The 22,061-nt window shown below is 37.4% G+C and overlaps 1 protein-coding gene across 1 annotated transcript in view; it reads left to right on the top strand.

Annotated features, from left to right (window-relative positions):
• The window catches only part of LOC139742334 (uncharacterized), a 38,965-nt gene that overhangs the window by 2,638 nt on the left and 14,266 nt on the right, over window positions 1-22,061 (top strand). The window contains exons 2-3 of the mRNA XM_071652911.1: window positions 4,849-4,951; window positions 16,061-16,204. Of these exons, the coding sequence (XP_071509012.1) occupies window positions 4,849-4,951; window positions 16,061-16,204 (247 nt within the window). The remainder of the gene's footprint in view (window positions 1-4,848; window positions 4,952-16,060; window positions 16,205-22,061) is intronic.

Raw genomic sequence — 22,061 nt, 5'->3', positions numbered from 1 at the left:
CCATGCATATGTTACCAGGTACACAATATACACATACACACACACACACACACACACGCACACATATCTATTATATATATATATATAATATATATATATATATATATATATATATATATATATATATATGTAAAGTGGCGTACGGTGGGTCGAAACATGGGGGGGGGGGGGAGCCATAAAGTAATTTTGACGGTCTGTATGCTTGTGCGTGTGTGCGAGAGCAATAATGGGACTACAATACATTACGGAATGTGATACATTCAACAACGCAGTCATTGAGAAACATTGTAAGTTTTCCTTACATGGATTATGGAATGACGGTGTGAAACGATCGACAAATTATATACTGTCAGCAACATAAGGTGAATGGCATAACAATAAAATGCGAGCGAGCGAAGCGAGCGAGCTTGAAAATTTTGATATTCTACAGTTCCAAAACTGGTGTTTTAATTGTAGCTATATATTTCGCTTTGGAAATAAATGGGGGCGCATCGGGCGCAACTACTGGCAATCATTGGCAGCAACATTAGGAGAATGGCATAACGATTCAATGCGAGCGAGCGAAGCGAGCAAGCTTGAAAATTTTGACATACTACAGTCCCAAAACTGGGGTTTGTAGCTATATCTTTCACTTTGGAAATTAATGGGCGGCGCATCGGGCGCAACTGCTGGCAATCACTGGCCGCAACATTACGAGAATGGCATAATGATTCAATGCGAGCGAGCAAAGCGAGCGAGCTTGAGAATTTTGACATTTACAGTCCAAAAACTCCCGTTTGTAGCTATATCTTTCGCTTTGGAAATTAAGGGGGGGGGGCCATCGGGCGCAACTGCTGGCAATTACTGGCAGCAACGTTAGGAGAGTGGCATAACGATTCAATGCGAGCGAGCGAAGCGAGCGAGCTTGAAAATTTTGACATTTTACAGTCCCAAAACTCCCGTTTGTAGCTATATTTATCTTTCGCTTTGGAAGTTAAGGGGTGGGAGCATCGGGCGCAACTACTGGCAATTACTGTCAGCAACATTAGGAGAATGGCATAACGATTCAATGCGAGCGAGCGAAGCGAGCGAGCTTGAAAAATTTGACATTCTAGAGTCCAACAACTGCCGTCGTAGCTATGTTTTTCGCTTTAGAAATTACGGGGGAGGCGCACCGGGCTCAACTGCTGGATGCGAGCGAGCGAAGCGAGCGAGCTTGAAAATTTTGACATTTTACAGTCCAAAAGCTGCCGTTTGTAGCCATATTTTTTCCCCTTTTATTCATATATATACATATTTATTTTGTTTTCTTTGTTTATTCATTTATTCTTCTTCTTCTTCTTCTTATTATTTTTTTTTTTTGGGGGGGGGGGCTTTTTGGGGGGGCAAAAATGCGTTTTGCCCCCCCACTTTTTGGATTGGGGGGGCGGCCGCCCCCCCTGCCCCCCCACTTCCGGCGCCTATGCATTCCACTGAGAGCTACATTGTAATACCATAACAAGGACATTGCACTTAAGGAGCGGCTTTAGGTTTTCCGTTTGTGGTTACAGCCACTTGATATGTTTTTCACACACTCTTCCAGATTTTACTTTTTCATCATGTGTGTTCATTTAAGTCGTTGTTCATCTATGGCACTGAATCATGTCTTGTTCCTTCTTGAGTTTATGCCACACCATGACCAAGTTGTTTTGGTTTTTTTTCCATGTAGATAAAATCAGAAAATTGTTAACTTAAGTTGTACATAAAAGGAGATTTAAGGGGGCACTACACCAAAATTTGAAATTTTTTTCAATTTTCTGTTTTTACTTTTAAGTGACAGTTTGGATTCTTACCTTCAATATTCAGTAGCTTCTACACACAAAAAGAAAATGCAGTAAAAGTGGTTAAAATTCCTTTTTTCTAATACCCTTTTAAAGGCACATTTTTGCAATGGAGGAGCATATTTTCAAAACTCTATAGGTGGGACTACAGTGCGATAAACACTGAACATAGTCATTATACTGTGTTTTTGTGGGTTCAAATCATAATTCTTGACAAAATATGTTTGTGAAAGTGCATAAAGTGAATTATACATATATTTTGAAGGGAAATTTATGTCTATATTCTGCTAGAAATGACATTTGCCTGTACTTTGAGGTCAAATGTGTGTTGAAAGTATGGCGTATATGCAACTTTTTCATGTATTTTATTGTTTGAAAATGACATCTTCATTTTCAATGGCCGTTTTCTCAAAATGTATTTTGATACCTTTGTCTACAAATTTTGCTATAACTTGAGAATGCCTCAATATTTTCTTCCCAAATTTGATACACTTATGCGGAAGGACGTGCTTAATAATCTAATTGAGCATTTTGAAATTATGGGCTTTAGTTTTTAAGTCATTGACAGCTGAATTCTGATTTGTTAATACCACTTGCCATGGCAATGGGAAGAAACATTTTTCAAAATTGGTATATCAAAATGTTTGGATTTTTGAGTTGCATCTATCGACCAAATATGAACAAAAAATACCAAAGTTTACAGCAGTAGTAGGCATTTTTGTGTACCTAACTAATCACCTGCAGGCATCTGGTTACCATGGTAACCATGTACAATATTATACATTACAATGTATGCCATTGTATTGCTGACATCTCTAGCAACATGTACATATATATGGTTTTATGGAGTTTTGACAAATTCTTCATGACATAAATGCAAAATATGTGATTTTTTTGTCATTTTCATTTCATTTTTTTTTTTTTGGTGTAGTGCCCTCTTAAATAAGTAATGGTACCAGGTACTTGAGTATACATTATATTCATGCAATGTCATATTGAACCAGTGCTACAGTATATGTCACAAATATCTTACACATTGTACAAGTTGCTTATTATTTTTGTTAATGCCCTAAACTCTTAAGTGTATAACCTTGTTATAAAAATATACTTTTGGGATCAGTATTAAAACAAATTCAGTTGTACCCCCCGAAATCATCTCTTACTTAATATTAAATACAGGTGACACTATTAAAGGATAATTTGAGGCAAGAGACTCACATTATTCTTTGAAATACATGCTAAAAAGGACTATCGAATTCATGAAGATTTGTGCACGTGCACAGTACATGTGTAAGTCAGTGGGTGGCACTGGTCATGTGAGGTGATGACATCATTTACTTCCTGTGTCGCAGTGATGGGTGCTGTACCACTTTCTTGCTAAAACATGTGAAATTGAAAATCACATGACTTCCTTTCTTTTCGTTGAAGGTCGATGAAACTTCTGACATTCTACTTGTGTGATGCTTTCATATTTACAGTGTACCGGTACACTGTACGTCAACCTGTTTATGGAGCTCTGTTAAAAAGGTGTCTTACTGCCACACTAGTATTGGTCAGAATGGTAAATAGCGGGATGTCAACTTCAAAGGAACTTGTGATTGGTAACAAGAGTCAAAGTCATTCATAGCAGTCAGGCGACTACCATTACTGTTCAGTGTTAGCTGTGTGACTGACATGGTACAGCAGCTGACATGATTTTACATCAATCTATCATCACAAAAACATGTGATAATCAGGACCATGCAAGAAAATTCTGTGAAATTTATGTTTTATTGTGTATGATCACTGATACTTTGTTAAATTTGTCTGATAAACTCTTGGATGGGAGACTGCCAATTCTACTGTGTGATGCTTTGAACCACAAAACAAAGCAAAACATAACTGTCTGCAAATGTATCTATGTCATGTCCATTATGCTCGAATTGACCAGTTATGATTAATGAGTTGCACACTACATTAGTTCCACTCTCAGTATGTAAGCTAGCTAACTCTTAGTTTGGACACTTATGAATGCATTCAAGCACTCACTTGTCATATAGGTTATTGAGCATTGGAAGGAAGGCTTTTAACGAGATTATGCTCGCTCCAGTCTGTAAATCACTGAGTAGTGATGACATTGTGCTGTGCTTACTCTAATTATATTCTGAAGAACATACAACTACACATTTATTGCCACTTGTCTACAAGGCCTCTGCGTAACAGATTAATTTTCTATTCACAGGTACACTGTACAAAGTGTATGTGTGTAAACTTTGTGCACATCTTACTCATTGGCATGGAAAAGGTTAATGACATTGTATTGAGTTCCTTTAATGATGTAAAATGGTGCTCAACTTCTAAGTGAAAGGTGACTTAGGGATTCCAAAGAAAGTTAAAGACTCTATGCTACTGCCAAACAGGAAAGTATTGACATTAAAAGACAAAAACCTGTTTCAAAGTCCTTTGATAATTGACATTACATTATGTTTCAATGCTTTAGAAAGTGCATTAAAGGGATGGTACAGTATTGGAGGAGGCAAGGATTAGGCTTTTAACTTTTTGTGTGATACCAAGAAACTACTTATGAAATAGTACAGAGCATACCATTCTAAGACAAATTCAAAATTTATTTGATGAAAATCAGTTTTGGAATGGCTGAGACATCCCACAACCAAATGAAATATAAAGCGAACATAATAAAAGGTGGGTCCCACCTTTCATTAGGATTGCTCTATTTTACGTATCTCGGCCATTTCAAAACCAATTTTCATCAAGTAAAGATTGAATTCCTCTTGGAATTACATGCTCTTTCATATTTCATAAGTGGTTTCTCATTATCTCACCCAAAAATATTAGAAACCTAAAGTTAGGTCTCAACCAAAACTATACGATCCCTTTAATGAAAATGTTTTGTCTTCCAGAGGCCTCGTTGTGGAATCTAGGTCTGTATTTCCTTCAGCAAACTCTGGTTCACAGATTTATCAATGAAGTGCTTTTGTGGTCTTGAAAATGGCTCCGGCAGTGAAAGACGCATTGATGTAGACATCACCCAATTCATTTCTTTCTGCAGGTTTGTTGCTCTGGGGCAGATGTTTTTTGTCTATGACCACTCAGTAGTGGTCAAGGAAGAGGATGACCCGAAGGATGCCATTGCCTATTTCTACCCACCCAGAGTGAGTAAAGACAGTTCAGATTAATAATGCAAATTTATGCAAGATCTCATTATTTTGTCCTCTTGACCGTCAAAAGCATCAATTTGTGCTGGAGAGTTTTTTTTTAAAATGGTCCTATGGGACTCCCTTTAAAACCCTGCCACACCACACTATCTACAGTAGGGCTAATGTACTTTCACCACCCTAGTAGCGAGGTGTGGCCTTCAAGGTTTCAAGGTAAGTTATTTGGAAGTCACACTGAAATGTGATTATGTTATGCTCTTGTTTGTATCTAAGATTGCAAGATCTCCAGCTCCTTGTTTTTTGTGTAACTGATCAGTATTACTGCTAACAATACATTACATAACAGTTAGTATAAGAATTAATAGAAACAAATTATGCTCTTGAGGGAATCATGATTTTTGTTATGTTTCTTCATTATTATCAGTTTCATTTTTTTTCCTTCTCTTAATTTTTTTTACATTCAACAAGAAAAGTTTACCGAAACCTTGGTTACTGCTATTATTTTATGTAAACATAAGTATAAACATGAAACGAGACGTTCTTTTAGCCCCCTGTTCAGACGCAAGCCAGTTTATACCAAAGCTTGAAAGGAATGACGTATAAAGAATCATTGTTTTGCCGACAGACCGTTCAGATGCTAATTTCCCCACTGTGTATGCTGTTATGGTCATGAGTGACAGCTGTGGTGCCACCTTTCGTGCGCGCTCCCATTAAGCCACGCCCAGTTATACCGATCTATGGTCACCATACATTCAGACACACAATGAACATGATGGAATGCTGATTTGTTATCAAGTTTTAGTTCGAAACGATGCTCTGACCATCTTTTTGTTATACGTCGTTCCGTTATATGCCATTTCGTTAGTCAGCGTTAATTCAGACGTATAAATTCATTGTATAGCTATACCGTTTTAGTATAGCTATACCGTTCTAGTATTATCTTTTTGTGTGTCTGAACACCCTGTTGGTTTCCTGTATTGAAGTCCTATCGACAGATTGACATTATACAAGATAACAACTAGTAACTTATTGCTATGCACTTTGTTGCTCTAATTTGTAGATAAAAATCACACATTTCATGCATAATAAGATAGCAATAATGTAGTCACCTGATACAGATAGTAAGTGCTACCTATCATAGTGATGACAAGTACCTGAAAATTATGTCAAAGTGAGAGAATGTTAAAAAAAGATGTGATCCACTTCTCATGAAAATGCATGGTTCATATGTTTTTGTTTTGTTTTGTTTTGCTTTGTGTTTTTACAAGTATGAGTTGCTCATAAAAGGGAAAGCCAGGCTATATGAGATGAGATGTACAGTAGTAAAGTCATCTGTAACATAACCTTCATTCAGTAACTGGAAATAATCATGTGGTCACATGGTTTTGATGTATGTATACTGCCAAGAATTCTTCAGTTGTTTCCGACATCAAACCTCATTTCATACTTTCAATCGATTGCTCTATTGCCAGCAGTTTTGCATTTTCTGGAAAGACAACTATTCTTGTTGTGACTACACACAAGATACTGTATGATGTTGGCGAAATTGTTAAAAATTGCTAGATGAATAATGGGATATTTCACTTTTATTTCAGAAGCAGTAAATCAGTTTCTGTCGTACCATTTGAGATAAGAAAAGACATTGAGTGTTGAAACTCCTTTCCTACCTTATATCATGATTATACCCACATACTGTATGAATTATTCACCTCAAGTACAAGGTACAAGTGTTCATATGATCCTTAGCTAAAACTCAATATCTACATACAAGGTATGTATGTCTCACATTATGATGAAACAACCACCTAACTCAAGTTGCTTACATGTATTACATGTCCATGTAGAACTAATGTATTGGGGTAGTCAACATAAAAATGAGCTCAAAGTCCTGGATTTAGGTTAGGGGTACCGTTAACTTTCATGTGTTTTGATTGATGTTGTCTCTTCATTTTTTTTCTCTAAAGGTAACATGTCTTGTTACATTGCTTGTTCAAATCTGTAGAAAATCTCACTGCTTTGTTCAAGCTCACACAAGGGAATGATGTCTCCTCTGTTCCAATCCAATACATTGATATTCAGTAAATTATGCACGAAAGATGCAAGTAATGGCTGTCGATTGGAAACCATGACTATAAATGAAGTCATTAGTGAAGTAGGCCCCTAGAAGAGGAAGCTCTTCACAGCTAGTAATGCACTGGTATTTCCCCCTGCATGTTAATGGTGAAAATTCCCTTGAGGGATAGACTGTCTTCTTGTATCGTCATGGGTAAGAAAGAGAACAAAAATGTAGTCGGAGAACAAGGATGTAGGGACAGTTAGACAAGCCTGCTAATACACTTGTGTGTGTGTGTGTGTGTGTGTGTCTGTGTCTGTGTGTCTGTCTGTTTGTCTGCAGCTGCGTTCAATCTTAATGCTAAAACGTAGCACTCGGAAGGGCTCAAAGTTAGTATTCCACCGATTGGAGTTTGCTTGCAATTTATCGAAAAGCTCTCCCAAGAAATTTGTCTTGCTAATGTACAATTTGCGGGGATAAAGTTGAGTTGTTTTGTAGTAATTTGAGATCAAAAGTGTGAAGTGATAAAAGTCAGTATCAGAGATTTTCATACATGGAGCACCCTTCCCATTCGTTATTGGGTTTACATGTGTGCAGATTGCTGCTAGTACATGATAATTGAGTTGTGTCCAAGCAGTAGCATCGAATGGCATGCAGAACAAGCTGAAGGCAATTAACTCTCATGCGCAGTTGGTACTGGTATAGCCCTTTGATATAAATGTTTATATTATTATTGGATGGCTATGAATGGGATACCAGGGAATATTGCACGAGTTAGGGCTAATATTGCACGAATCGAAGATTCGTGCAATATTGACCATAACGAGTGCAATATTCCCTAGTATTCCATGAATTAATGCCATCCAATATAATTATTATCATCTACAATTAAGTAGAGCAAGCATAAACTGCACAAAATACTGGGCTTCTACTTGTCTTTGAAGTTTGATTCGGCAGTACAATCACATCCCAGCGCTGAAAAGGGGAAGCCCCTAAAACTGCGTATGAAGCAACCAGCAAGTTCTTTGCGCGCTTGTGAATTATAACAAGATGATGAGCACTAGTAGCAAGCATTAACACATTCAGCAAGTGCTCTTGCAACAGACGATATGGCATGATCTTGAACGGCAAGTAACAACGGTAGCCTATGGGGAATTAATACGTTGGCCTATGCGTTTCGTTCAATATGCACTGATATTGAACGGTAAAAATTGAGCGGACAACATTATGCATTTTTAATGCGCCACGAAAACGTCCTCTATAGATGATTATATCATATTGGATGACTATGAATGGGATACCAGGGAATATTGCACGAGTTAGGGCAATATTGCACGAATCGAAGATGAGTGCAATAATGGCCCTAACGAGTGCAATATTCCCTGGTATTCCACGAATTAATGCCATCCAATATGATTATTATCATCTACAATCAAGTAGAGCAAGCATAAACTGCACAAAAATACCGGGCTTCTACTCGTCTTTAAAGTTACTCAGTAACTCGGACCGGCAGTCACATCCCAGCGGTGAAAAGGGGAAGCCCCTAAAACTGCGTGGTGCAAGATGTTTGTGCGTGTGTGAATTGTAACAAAATGACGCACACTAGGAGCAAGCGATTGCGCACTCAGCAAGCGATTGCGCACTCAGCAAGCGCTCGCGCAACAGACGAGAATATGGTGTGACCTTGAATGGCCAGTAACAACGGTAGCCTATGGGGAATTAATACGTTGGCCTATGCGTTTTGTTCAATATGCTCTGATATTTAACGGTAAAAATTGCGCTGACAACAATACGCGTTTTTAATGCATGGCTGAAACGTCCTATAGATGATAGTATATTATATTGTATTGTATTTTTTGTTGTATTGTATTACATTGTAATGTATTGTATTGCATTGTATTGTATTGTATTGTATTGTACATGTATTATATGATATATTATATTGTGATTAAATATTATAGGGTAATTCCATGAAGTTGGGGCACAAAGTGTTACATTTTAGCATAACTCAATACTAATTATGCTATACATATATTGTTTATAGGCTTTACATTTGTATTGAGACCATACATTTTCCTGGAAATTTTGTGCCATTCAGACTCAATTTTGATGAAGTTATTAAAAAAAAATGTAACGGTGTCCTGTAGCATCGTGACGTGTCCATGTAGCATCGTGATATTTAAAATCTGGTCCTAAAAGACAAATTAATGCAATTAGCTTGACCAAAATTTGATATAATATGCATAATTACTCGATTAGTCAGATAGCTAAATATCTTAACTCTCCTTTCCACAGTCTTACTTTTACAAGAAAATTACAAAATGTGTCACTACGCTACGCGGTGTCCACCAAATGTAACAAAAAAGGACACCGCGTAGCATCGTGATACATTTTGTAATTTTCTTTTAAAATTAAAACTGTGTACAGGAAATTTGAGATATTTAGCTATCTGACTAATCTAGTAAATATGCACATTGCATCAAATTTTGGTCAAGGTAATTGCCATAATTTGTCTCTTAAGACCAAATTTTAAAATATCACGATGCTACATGGACACGTCACGATGCTACAGGACACCGTTACATATTGTTTAATAACTTCATCAAAGTTGAGTCTGAATGGCACAAAGTTTCCAAGAAAATGTGTGGCCTCAATGCAAATGTAAAGCCTACAAACAATGAATGTATAGCATAATTAATATTGAGTTATGCTGAAATGTATTTTTCAAATATCACGATGCTACATGGACACTGCCCCAACTTCATGGAATTACCCTATACTGTACACTTTTTGTAGGTTTACTTGAATATAAAACATCACATAGCAGCCACGATTGGGTAAGCTCTATAACAGTACTCTGGAGTTCAGCTTTTTTAGCTAATATTTTACATAATTTTTGTTGTTACCCGTTTGAAGTTGTGCTATTATGCAGGGCTCGACACTAACGGTGGCCCGGTGGCCCGGGGCCACCAAAAATGCATGTCGGGCCACCAAAATTTCAGAAATGAAGATTTTGGTGGCCCGATCGGGCCACCATAAAAAGTCTGATGTTTGCCTTTACTTTTGGAAATGTACAGCGGTAACAATCGGCTCTGTAAGATGCTGAAATAAATGTCAGATGTTTGCTTTTAAGTTTGGAAATGAATAATGGCAATATTTGACTCCATATTATGATACTAAAATAAATGTCGGATGTTTGCTTATATTCTTTTGGAAATGAATGACGGTAAGATTCACCTCCGTACTGTGCTAAAATTAATGTCAGATATTTGATTTTACGTTCGGAAATGAATAAGGATAACATTCAGCTCCGGAAGATGCTGAAATAAATGTCGAATGTTTGCTTTGACATTCGGAAATCAGAAATGAATAACGGTAACTTTCGGCTCTTTACAATGCTAAAACAAAATGTCGGATGTTTACAAATGTCTGCAAATGCTCGCACTTTTTCATTTCAAGCGTAAGTTTTGACCACCTAAATAGGCATCAACTTTTATGATAATCTATAAGCCTATTTGCAAAATCTTAGAACTCAGAATAACGGTAAGATTATTGAATTTTCTATTCATTTATTTTAGACAAGGGTACCTGTATCACTTCAGTAATACTTAATATTTATTTTTCTATTTAGTAGGACCGATTTAGTTTTTCTTATGTTTTTCTTGATTTTTTTTTTCGGGCCACCAGATTTTACTTACGGGCCACCAAAAAATAAAAATCAATGATTTTGGTGGCCCGATCGGGCCACCAAAAATAAAAGTTAGTGTGGAGCCCTGTATTATGTACAGTGTTATTTCATTCGTTTCTTGAGTATTTGTGTTCATTTTTAGCAAAAATTGACAGTTTTGCAGCCAAACGAGAACAATGTTTTCACTTTTAACAAGACCTGGTAGCATGGGATTCAAGGGTGGCCCAATTCATTTGTTGCCCACCTGGGTACATTAAAAATCCACACGTATAGCACCAATCAACATAATTATGTGCATTCAACTCATTGGTAACACTAACAGCTGATCGACTCCAGTAAAAATTCTTTGGCTGTGTGTACATACTTATACCACCAGGGTACATTAAAAAACCACAAGTGTAGCACCAATCAACATACATATAATGTGCATTCAACTCATTGGTAACACTAACAGCTGACTCTAGTAAAAAATTCTTTGGCTGTGTGTATACTTACCACCAGAGTACATTAAAAAACCACAAGTATAGCACCCATCAACATACATAATGTGTATGTGCACTCAGCTCATTGGTAACACTATAGAACAGCCGACTCCAGTAAAAATTCTTTGGCTGTGTGAATGTATACTTTTTACACAAAGATCAGTGATAAAGCTATCATACACAATCTATCGGGGGGGGGGGGGGGGATTCATGTAGCTATATTATCCAAGCTGGGCCAGCCTATATGTCTTTGAGATAAGAGAATATTTTTACAAACATCTTCCGGTTCCAGGAATTATTCTGTGCATTGAGATGCATGTATGTACAGAAAGTATCTTCCTGAGGGGGAAATATGCACCTAAGCTGTCATGAAAGACCACCAGCTGCTTTGGGGCAGGGTAGTCCACAAGGGGTTTCAGCATGTCATACACTTGTAGCAACATGCTCAAATTCTTGTGCAACATCCTCAACTCTTAAGTAACATCCTCAAAAACCAGCAACATGCTATGCAACATCCTGAAGAATTTGCAACAATCTCAAAATAAAATGTATTCAAATATGTGAAAAACATGTGCAAAACATATAAAACGACGTCAAACTACTACCTGGTGTACTTGGATTTTGGGGTGAAAAACATGAGAGAAAACATTGAACGTAAGCAGCAAAAAAAAATAGAGGTAAGCGGCGAAATATTGCGTACTATGTGCTTGTGATGTGCGTTCTGTGCACATACAATTTCTGAGCTTGCAACATGATCCAATTTCAAGTTGTAGACCACCCTGCTGGGGTGTATTTCTCATGTGATATGACACACTTCTCATCTTCTCGTCATAGGAGATATGGGTCTGCGCAGTGCTTGAAACCCTGGAGAGGTGTAACTTTCTGGCCAGAAATACCACAGTAATTTGGGAATGAGAACAGTACCAACTGAAATGCTACAGTATCTGTTACTGTGGTATTTTGGCAAAGAGAGTAGTGGCAGCAAATTACCAAGGTATTAAATGCCACAGTAATTCCAGTTTGAATGCACCTTGAACTAGCCTGGTTCAGTTAATTTTGGGGACGTTCAGTCACTTCTTAAAGGTAGGGAATCCCATTTGCACGCCTTAAATGAAGAGTTGTATAAATACAGTGGTATGTTGAAGAGAATATCATTTTAGAAACTCCCATAAAGTACCTGTATTGAAAGTGGAAGGTAACATTTAGTACATTTTTTTGACGGTTAGATTTTGAATTGAATTGTTTTCGGGGCTCACCGTAAATTCCAGTACATTACTAGGCTACCTTTGCAGACCCATGTACTGCATGTGTGTCCATCATGTATATTTTGTGAAGAAAGTTCATCAACACTTACAAACATTTCTATATACATTCTTACCACACACTCTATATGTTATTACATCAGCTCTTGTACTTTTAGATTTGTGTTTATAGATCAGAATAATGCAACAAAAAGGCTTACGTGTGGCTGACACACAGAACTACTGAGTAGTTGAGTTTTGTGCATTATTCAAATTTTAGATAACTGTTGACTTCCAAATTTCTAAGCAGTGGCCTTAGCAAGTCCCGTGAGGTTCATATTTAACGTTTTGCTGCATTTTGGGAGGTCTGTAAAAGGTATCCCCTACCTTTAAGGCACACTCTGAAAATTGAGACTGAATACAATCTGTGCATCTTTGTCAGCATGTACATATTGTATTTGTGCAATGCAAAGCTCTGGATGTTTGTGTGTGTGTTCATTTGTGTGTTGATTGAGTTACAACTAGTTAAGACTTATTTTTTTCTTTTTGATGATAAAAAAAGATGAAAAGAAAGTGTAGGGAGGGGTACTTTTCAAGGATCTAATGTTTTTCAAGTGTATGTAATGCACTTTGAGAAACAGGGTTCACATTGAAGTTAATTTCCCCTGAAACAGGCCTAGAGAACAAGACACCTTCCCACTGAATCTATTAAGGGTCTGAAGATATGGAGCCAAGAAATTTAGAGGCTGACACTGAAGTCACATTTGATGAAAATATCACAAGGCTGGAAGTGTATGATGAAGGTTACTGAAGATGATTGAAATGGTGAGGTGATAGAGTGTATGATTGCCTCCTCCTCTTGCTGAAGGCAATATTCATGTGAAGCGAGGGGGGGCGGGGGGAGTGGGGGAGGAGGGGAAGAGAGGGAAGGGGAGGCAATATTCAATGAGAAAGAGAGGAGGAGGAGAGAAGTATAGGGGAGGAGGTAGAAATGACATTTTTGAGAAGTTAAAGGGCTGATATAGTTTTGGTTGAGATCAGATGGGGCTTCAGGCTTCCAGCTTCTTCTTTTTTTTTGTGAGATAATTTGAAACGTCTCATGAAATATGAAAGAGCATTCAAAGCTTATTTGATGAAAAATCGGTTTTGAAATGGCTGAGATATCCAAAACAAAGTGATCCAATTAAAAGGTGCATGGAACCAACCTTTTATTTGGCTGGCTTTGTTTTACTTTGTTTTTGGATATCTCAGCCATTTCAAAACCAATTTTCATCAAATAAACTTTGAATTCCTCTCAGAATTTCATGCTTTTTAATATCTTATAAGTAGTTTTTAATGATCTCAAAAACTTCAAAGCTGAATCCCCATCTCAACCAAAACTATACCATCCCATTAAATGCATGCATCATGTACAGGGCTGTGAAATAAAGCATTGACAAAAATTATAGCCCAGAGCAGACTCAAATCAAGATGAAGAGAAGAAGGAAACAGAGAATTGAAAAAAAAAAAGACTTTTAGATTTATGTTAGAGCTTTTTTGTTTTCTTTAAAAATAAAGGCTCATTAGTACAGGGATGCAATGGAGTGAAGAGGCTGGCCTGACTCAGATCAATTATTTTTTAAAGGTCTCCAGGCATGAAGGTTTTCATCACCTATTATATAGTGAGGTATAATAGGGAGATCATTATACTCAACAATAGAGCCTTGTGAATTTGCATGACTGAGAGATTTAGCATAGATGTAGCTCGTTCTTGGGTATGGAGTTAGTTGTGTGTGTTTGAAAACTGACAATATAATTACAAAAATTAGTAAGTGTTTTACATGTTCCTGAACTATGGTTTAAATTCAGCAGCTTGTCATAATTCTAGGAGAATCATGTTTTGAATGTTAAAAGCAACTATGTGCTTTTGCTTTTCACAATCCACTTGACTAGTTTGTCCAAAGTCAAGTGTCAGGCATCCTTTTGTACACATTATGTGGACTTCATACTGGGAGAGGTAAATTTTTGCTGAAAGTCAATGTTTGTTGAACACATTTTGGATAAATGTCATGATGTGAGTAATCATGATCTCTGTAGGATGTCAGAGTTCTATGTAAAAGATACAAAAGGTAATAAGATGTCATTCTCAAAATATATTGTGCTCTGCAAAATTATGTTTGACTGTAGTGTGTGTGATTATTCCAATCGTAGTCCCTTGTGTACATTTGTGTGTGCATTGTCTCACAAAATCTTAAAAACACAAAAACCATGGCATTGTGAACAACTTGTGTTTTTTTTTTGGAGAAACTGTAAATAACACATGATGAGGCAAATCAAATAGAATTACTGACCATTAACATGTAAAGAACTGTCTATCATTTGCTGATATATATCATCTATTAATCCAACCTATATGGAATGCACACAATATCTTTAAAGGGAATGTACAGTACTGGTTAAGGTAGGGATTCATGTTTTGAACATTCCTAAGTGAGATAATGAAAAGCCTCTTATGAAATATGAAAGAGCATGTAATTTTATGAAGGATTCAACGTTTATTTGATGAAAATTGGTTTTCAAATGGCTGAGATATCCAAAAAAATGCTAATAATAAAAGGCGACATGCCCCAATTTTATTAGGATCTCTTTGTTTCACCTTGTTTTTGGATATCTCAGCCATTTCAAAACCGATTTTCATCAAATAAACTTTTGATACCCCTTAGAACTGCATGCTCTTTGACATCTCATAGAGTGGTTTCTAAATATCTCGCAAAACATTAAAAGCTAAATCTACATCTCGACCAGAACTGTACACACCCTTTAACCAATTTCCACTTATAGACCTGGGATGAAATAGTACCGGTATTGACTTTGTCGAATTAATGCACTGCCTGAGTTTGAGTAGTTCAGTATGCAAGTGGCATTCTGCCAAGAACATGAAACCATTAGATTGCCAATATAATGGTAAACATTGAAAGTTGCATGCATACATTTACAGTTTGTATACATGTTGCTGTTTAGTTTTATTCATCATGCAAATTTCTGTGAAATGCTTGATATATATCATCATCTATATTGGATGTTTTAGCAGTGCCAAGAGTGCGTATTGTTGTCCGCTCAATTTTTACCGTTCAATATGAGAGCGTATTGAATGAAATGTATCGGCCAGTGTATTAATTCTCCACAGGCTACCTTTACGACTGGCCGTTCAATAATACACCATATTTTGTCTCGTCTGTTGCGCGAGCGCTTGCTGTGTGCGTGAAATCTTGTTACAATTCACTAGCGCGCAAACATCTTGCTACTGTAGTTGCTTCATTCATAGTTAATAGTTAGGTAGGTAGGGGCTACTCCTTTTTCAGTGCAGAGTCAACTTCAAAGACGAGTAGAAGTATTGTACTTTTGTGCAGTTTATGCTTTCTCTACATAATGATTATAGATGATGATAATTTTATTGGATGATTATAATTCATGGAATACCAGGGAATATTGCACTCGTTAGGGCCAAGATTCCCTAGTATCCCTTTCATAGCCATCCAATATGATTCAAATATTCAACTTCAATTACTGCCGTATTATACTTCAACACCCTTGAGGTCAAGAACCAGAGATGGTCACTCAGTACACACTAACCAAATACTTCCTCCTGTGCTTGACCGACAGGTTCCTGTGGAGACCCAGTGTCTGGTCAGCGGTCAGCTTATGGGCATGGTCAACTTCCTCAAGATCCTATGTGGAAGTGAACCCAAGGTCTACAAACTGCGGAAGATGAAGGTCACCACCAAGCACGAGGGCGTTTTCACTCTGGTAGGACAGGATGTCATTAAAAAAAAAAAACATTTTGGGGTCAGGTCGAGGAAAAATAGTACTCCCTGTCAATAGAAAATACAAAAAACAAACAAAAACTTTGATATCATATGGAAAAGACTGAAGTCCTCATCAGAGCACTTGTATTTTTGTATTCAAATATTTTCCTGGAAAGAAAAAGAAAAACATGTTCTTTGTAGAGAGTTGGTACTGACTGGTACAGGCTGTGCTGATATGGCCATGGGGTAGCATAGTCATGCATTTTGCCTTTTAAGGACGTTCCTCAGTTGAGTTTGTGCGCATCCTAGCTGCGCTGGTGTCAGTGACGTAACAAAGAGCGTAGAAGCGCACGCACGCACGAGTGATGAGCTGAGCTAGCTGAGCTGAGCAGCTGCTAGTAGATCGAGCTAGAGTGTGGTACGTGTACGTACGGATACACGACAGCTCCCCACCGCGGCCGCGCCGGGCAGCCGCGCTGGGCGGCCTCGCTCGGCTCGCGTGCCAACTGTACGCGTTACAATCTGTACATACTACGCAAAGTTCAGCGGTCCGAGCCGCATATACATGGTCATTGTAGCACAACACTGATTGACGGAATCGCGAAGCTTGGAAGTGGAACAGAGCTGTTTCCATTTTCAATCCATAGATCTGTTTTGAGACATGAAGTTCATTATCCGGTTATCAACATGGTAAAGTACCAAGGGCCTATAGGCCCTAGTCGGGGGTCTAAGGCTCACTAGTCTATTGGACTATAGGTGTCAAAAACAACAACAACAACAACAACAAAACAAGCATATGACACACATTTCATCTTTAGGTCTAGCAGCTAAAACAATCTGATTATCTCTGCTAAAAATTAATCTAAATGAGATCTAAACTTGTCATTACTAGTAATACAAAATATTGGGTTTTTTATTTTTGGTTACAAAATACAAGGTCACGAAAGTGTTATCAAACAAGACTATTCATCACTTTCACCATTCATGTATTTTTTTTTTAATAACCAAATCTGGTGTAACAAAAGGAGAATCAAAGAATTTTTTTTCGGGGGGGGGGGGGGGGGGGGGGCAACAACCAACACATGCAATCTACAATCAACGTCATTGTATTAAGATTTGTTTTTCCTTTGGAGGACCGTCAGACTAATGCCAAAACTCCCATTTCCTTATATTCATTCTTCTTCCTCCATTATCACTTTCTGTACATGGTTACAGCAAGTGGGTAAAACAAACAAACAAGCGTGCATGTCAATAATATGGAGTTTCCACGCTTGCATCCACAATATCATTATGGCTGTGTAAGGGAAATAATAACAAAAACGCACATGGACCTTTCTTTCTGAATATTTTTCACCATATCACTGCAATTGTGACACGTTTTTTGTTTGTTTGTGTGTGTGTGTTTTTTTTAAAGAAAATGGGGTTTCGAGTGAACCGCATGAGATTCATGCATCCTAGCAGGGTATATCCTTGCATTGGTTCCTGACCTTTGGGGGTCTTACGATAATTTCTGTCGCAAGGAGGCTCTGCTAGCACTAAATCGAGCACATGAACCCTCCCCCCCCCCCATTTTACAATTGAGTATATGAATATAAGAACGACCCAAGTCATTTCGAGTAAACTAAAAAAAACTTCATATCTTTTTTGTTCGTCCAATAATATTCTATTTAACTGTGATGGGAAGGCAACATTGTATATACAAATTAGAACATATATCATTACGACAATTAACATTAACATTAATTGTGGAGACGCCTTTTTGTGTGATGGACTTGGGTCGTTCTTTGATTCATATGGACTTGGGTCGTTCTTTGATTCATATACATGAAATTCTGCTATAGAGATGAGAGAAGGACGAGAGAGGGCGCTATAATATGAATGTAAGAATGACCCAAGTCCTTCATTCTTACATTCATATAAGATTTGACTCATTTATTTCAGGCACTTCCGGGGGTAATTAGGATTTATCATTTATACACAAGATGAGTCCATGCATAAGCTACAATTTCCCATGTCAAACTGAATTTGGCCAAAAATTGGACTTGGGTCATTCTTATATTCATATACTCAATTGTTCTGCATTAAGTAACCCTTCTTCTACAATTTGATAAAGTTTCGTAAAAATGACATGGGTTTTGAATGTACAGCATGACATTCACGAACCCCACCTATTGAATCAGAACACCCACGAGATTTTTATAACCAGATTTTGGGGTCCGGTGAGGTGATTTCTATCATCTGGGGATGCTGCCAGCACAAAAATTAGGCCATGAACCCCCACTTTTTAAAAATTTTTTCTGGAATTAGTAAGCCTTCTTCTATAATTTGGCAAAGTTTCGTAAAAATGACATGGGTTTCGAATGAACAGCTAGCATAAGTTTTATGAACCCACCTTGTCAGGGTATCCCTGCATAGGTTCTTGACCAGATTTTGGGTACTTACGATGATATATGTCGCATGGGGGCGCTGCTAGCAGAAAAACAAGCTCATGAACCCCAACTTTCAATTATTTTTCTGGAATTAGTAAGCCTTCGTCTACAATTTGGTCAGGTTTGATGAAATTGACATGGGTTTTGAATGAACAGCATAAGCCTAATGAACCCATCTTGTCAGGGCATCCCTGCATAGGTTCCTGACCAGATTTTGGGGACTTACGATGATTTTATGTCGCATGAGGGTGCTGCTAGCACAAAACGAGCACATGAACCCCCACTTTTGATTATTTTTCTGGAATTAGTAAGCCTTCTTCTATAATTTGGCCAAGTTTCGTGAAAATGACATGGGTTTTGAATGTACAGCATGAGATTTATGAACCCACCCTGTTAGGACGACTCTGGATAGGTTCCTAGCCAGATTTTTGGGTCGTACTATAGTATATGTCGCATTGGGGACTGCTAGCACAAAAACGAGCACATGAACCCCCACTTTTCATAGTTTTACTGGAATAAGTAAGTCTTCTTCTACAATTTGGTGCAGTTTCGTGAAAATGACATGGGTTTTGAATGTACAGCATGAGATTTATTAACCCACCCTGCCAGGGCGTCCATGCGTAGGTTCCTGACCAGATTTTGGGGTCTTACTATAGTATATGTCGCATGGGGGCGCTGCTAGCACAAAAACGAGCACATGAACCCCCACTTTTGATTGTTTTTCTGGTATTAGTAAGCCTTTTTCTACAATCTGGTCAATTTTCATGAATTTGACATGGGTTTTGAATGTATAGCATAAGTTTTATGAACCCACCCTGTCAGGGCATCCCTGCATAGGTTCCTGACCAGATTTTGGGGACTTACGATGATATATGTCGCATAGGGGCGCTGCTAGCACAGAAACGAGCACATGAACCCCAACTTTTGATTGTTTTTCTGGAATAAGTAAGCCTCTGTCTACAATTTGGTAAAGTTTCGTGAAATTGACGTGGGTTTTGAATGTACAGCATAAGTTTTATGAACCTTGTCCTTTTGCTCACCCCTAACAGAAAACGTTGATGAGAAGGATTTGAGAGATTTCAGTGTTTTCTGCCGCGTGAGGGCGCTGCTTGCTCAAGAATGAGAGTGTAAACCCTAACTTTAAAACGTTTTCCTCGTTTTGGGCACCCTTTTCTGCAATTCTTGCAAATTTGGAGAAAATAACGTGGATTTTGAAAGAATTATGGGGATTTAAGTTTGTCATTGCAGATTTTGTTGCCAATCATGGTCTTGATCCTGTAACGCTATCATTTTGGTACAGGACGGCAGATTAGTCATATTCTTCGAAGTCCCGTAGAAGAAAAACAAGCACATGAACCTATTGTTTTATTTACATATTTGGGCTTCGGATGGGTCAAAGTTACGGCATGGAAAGTTTCAAGAAAATGACATGGATTTCACTTTAACTGAGGAACGTCCTTAAGCTGTGCAATTTCACCTTGAGATCTCTCCTTATGCACAGAGATTTTACCCTACATTGTGCATTTATGCTGCCTAGTAATAGTAACTTTATTTCAGCATTTATGAGAAGTCATGTAGTTTGCTTCAAAGATTATCAGTATTCAGCAGTATTGATTTTGTTTGTATAATGCCACGCATTCAGGAAAACACAAAATGATCAGGATATTTTCAGGCATTGCTTTGCCATGCCAATTGTGTGGAGAATCAGAATACACTTAACCATTTGTTGTTATCTGCAAGAAAACTCACATAAGATTGGCAATTAATGTGGTTCATTCCATATGAATTTATAAAGCATCTTTTTTTAGATCAAAGAAAGATAGTCCCTGCTGTGCGTCATCAAGTGCATATAGTATAAAATATGTGTCGACCAGTGATGCAAATACAAGTGCACCAATTTTAAATCAGCAATTTAAAGGGACTGTACAGTACTGATTGAGGTGAGGATTCAGGTTTATAACATTTTGGTGAGATAATGAGAAACCTGTTATGAAATATGAAAGAGCATGTGATTTCAAGAAGGATTCAATGTTTCTGATGAAAATTGGTCTTGAAGTGGCTGAGATGTATCTAAAAAAGCAATCCTAATAAAATTGAATGGCCACGACTTTTATTAGGATCTCTTTGTTTTACCTTGTTTTTAGATATCTCAATCATTTCAAAACTGATTTCATCAAATAAAATTTTGATTCCCCTTAGAATTGTATGCTCCTTAACATTTCATAGAGTGGTTTCTAAATATCTCGAAAAACGTTACGAGCTGAATCCTCACCTCAACCAGTACAGTGTAGTCCCTTTAACATGAGGTAATTTGTGTGCAAAGTGTGTGAAAATTTCAGCATATTGCATTTAGATATTGAAAAATATAATGATTTGCTACAGAAATCATGCCTCACACCACAAATATGAAACAATAGCCTATCAACCTACCTATGTATCTTCCATGATAGCCATTGAACCTCATTATCCATCAACTTTAGATATTAAAATCTTCAAGTGATTGACAAGTGAACACATGCCTAATTCTTCTGTGAGACCAACAATTCAGCCGTGCTTTGCATCGTAATGTATTATTCATCAAATTTGTATTCAAGTTCTGTTGACAATAATGAACAGAAAAGAGTCACGTAAAATTTGGAGATGACTGGAAATGTAAGATGACAGGTCATCTCAATAGATAGTTTAAGACAGTGACTGTGGGAACATGAATTGAATTGAACAGGTTTTATTAAAAATCATGTCTGGCAGCCAAAGGCTGAATTGCACATGTTTTACAATCATAGTTATAAAAAGAGACAGATTATTTTGGTGCTCTGTACAAACAATGATATAACGACATGATATAAAAAAAGAACAAATATTACAGTGGTCACATGGGGTAAATCACAAGAAGTGATCAATATATGAGGGTACCAGCCCAATCAATTCTGAAATTGCTTTTACAAAAACGAAAAAAAAAAGACGATAAAAAATATCCTGTCAACATGACAACACTGCTCAACACTGAATTAAAAAAAAAAAATCATTACTATTACATCTGATAATGAAATCAGTGAGGGTACCAGCCCATCAATACTCAGATTACTTTTTCAAAAAGAAAAAGGACATGTGAGAAGGCTGAGATGAATAAAGACTCTGGGATGTTGTTTTTGTTTAATGTTTGTGTGTCCTTCTTAAACTCTAAAAATACGATTCCTTTCATAAGTTGGTATATTGTAGATGTAGGTAATTCAGATTTTTCCTTGGAATGATAGAACCAGAAACTTCATGATGATGGAGGGAGAATACATATACTGAAGATTTCCAGTGAATTCACTTGGTGGACACAAAAAAAAAAAATTTCTAACCATTACCCTTAATACAAAAGAGGAGCAAATTCTTGGGTGGCATGGGGTTTCTTTTTCATTTCTTTTTCAAAAACTCTGAGGC

Source organism: Diadema antillarum, unplaced genomic scaffold (genome assembly GCF_040938485.1).
Source record: "Diadema antillarum isolate AM-2024a unplaced genomic scaffold, OU_Dant_1.0 seq00000997_RagTag, whole genome shotgun sequence".
NCBI lineage: Eukaryota > Metazoa > Echinodermata > Echinoidea > Diadematoida > Diadematidae > Diadema > Diadema antillarum.
The sequence above is the reverse complement of the archived record's forward strand: the minus strand, read 5'-3'. Positions and strand labels throughout refer to the sequence as shown.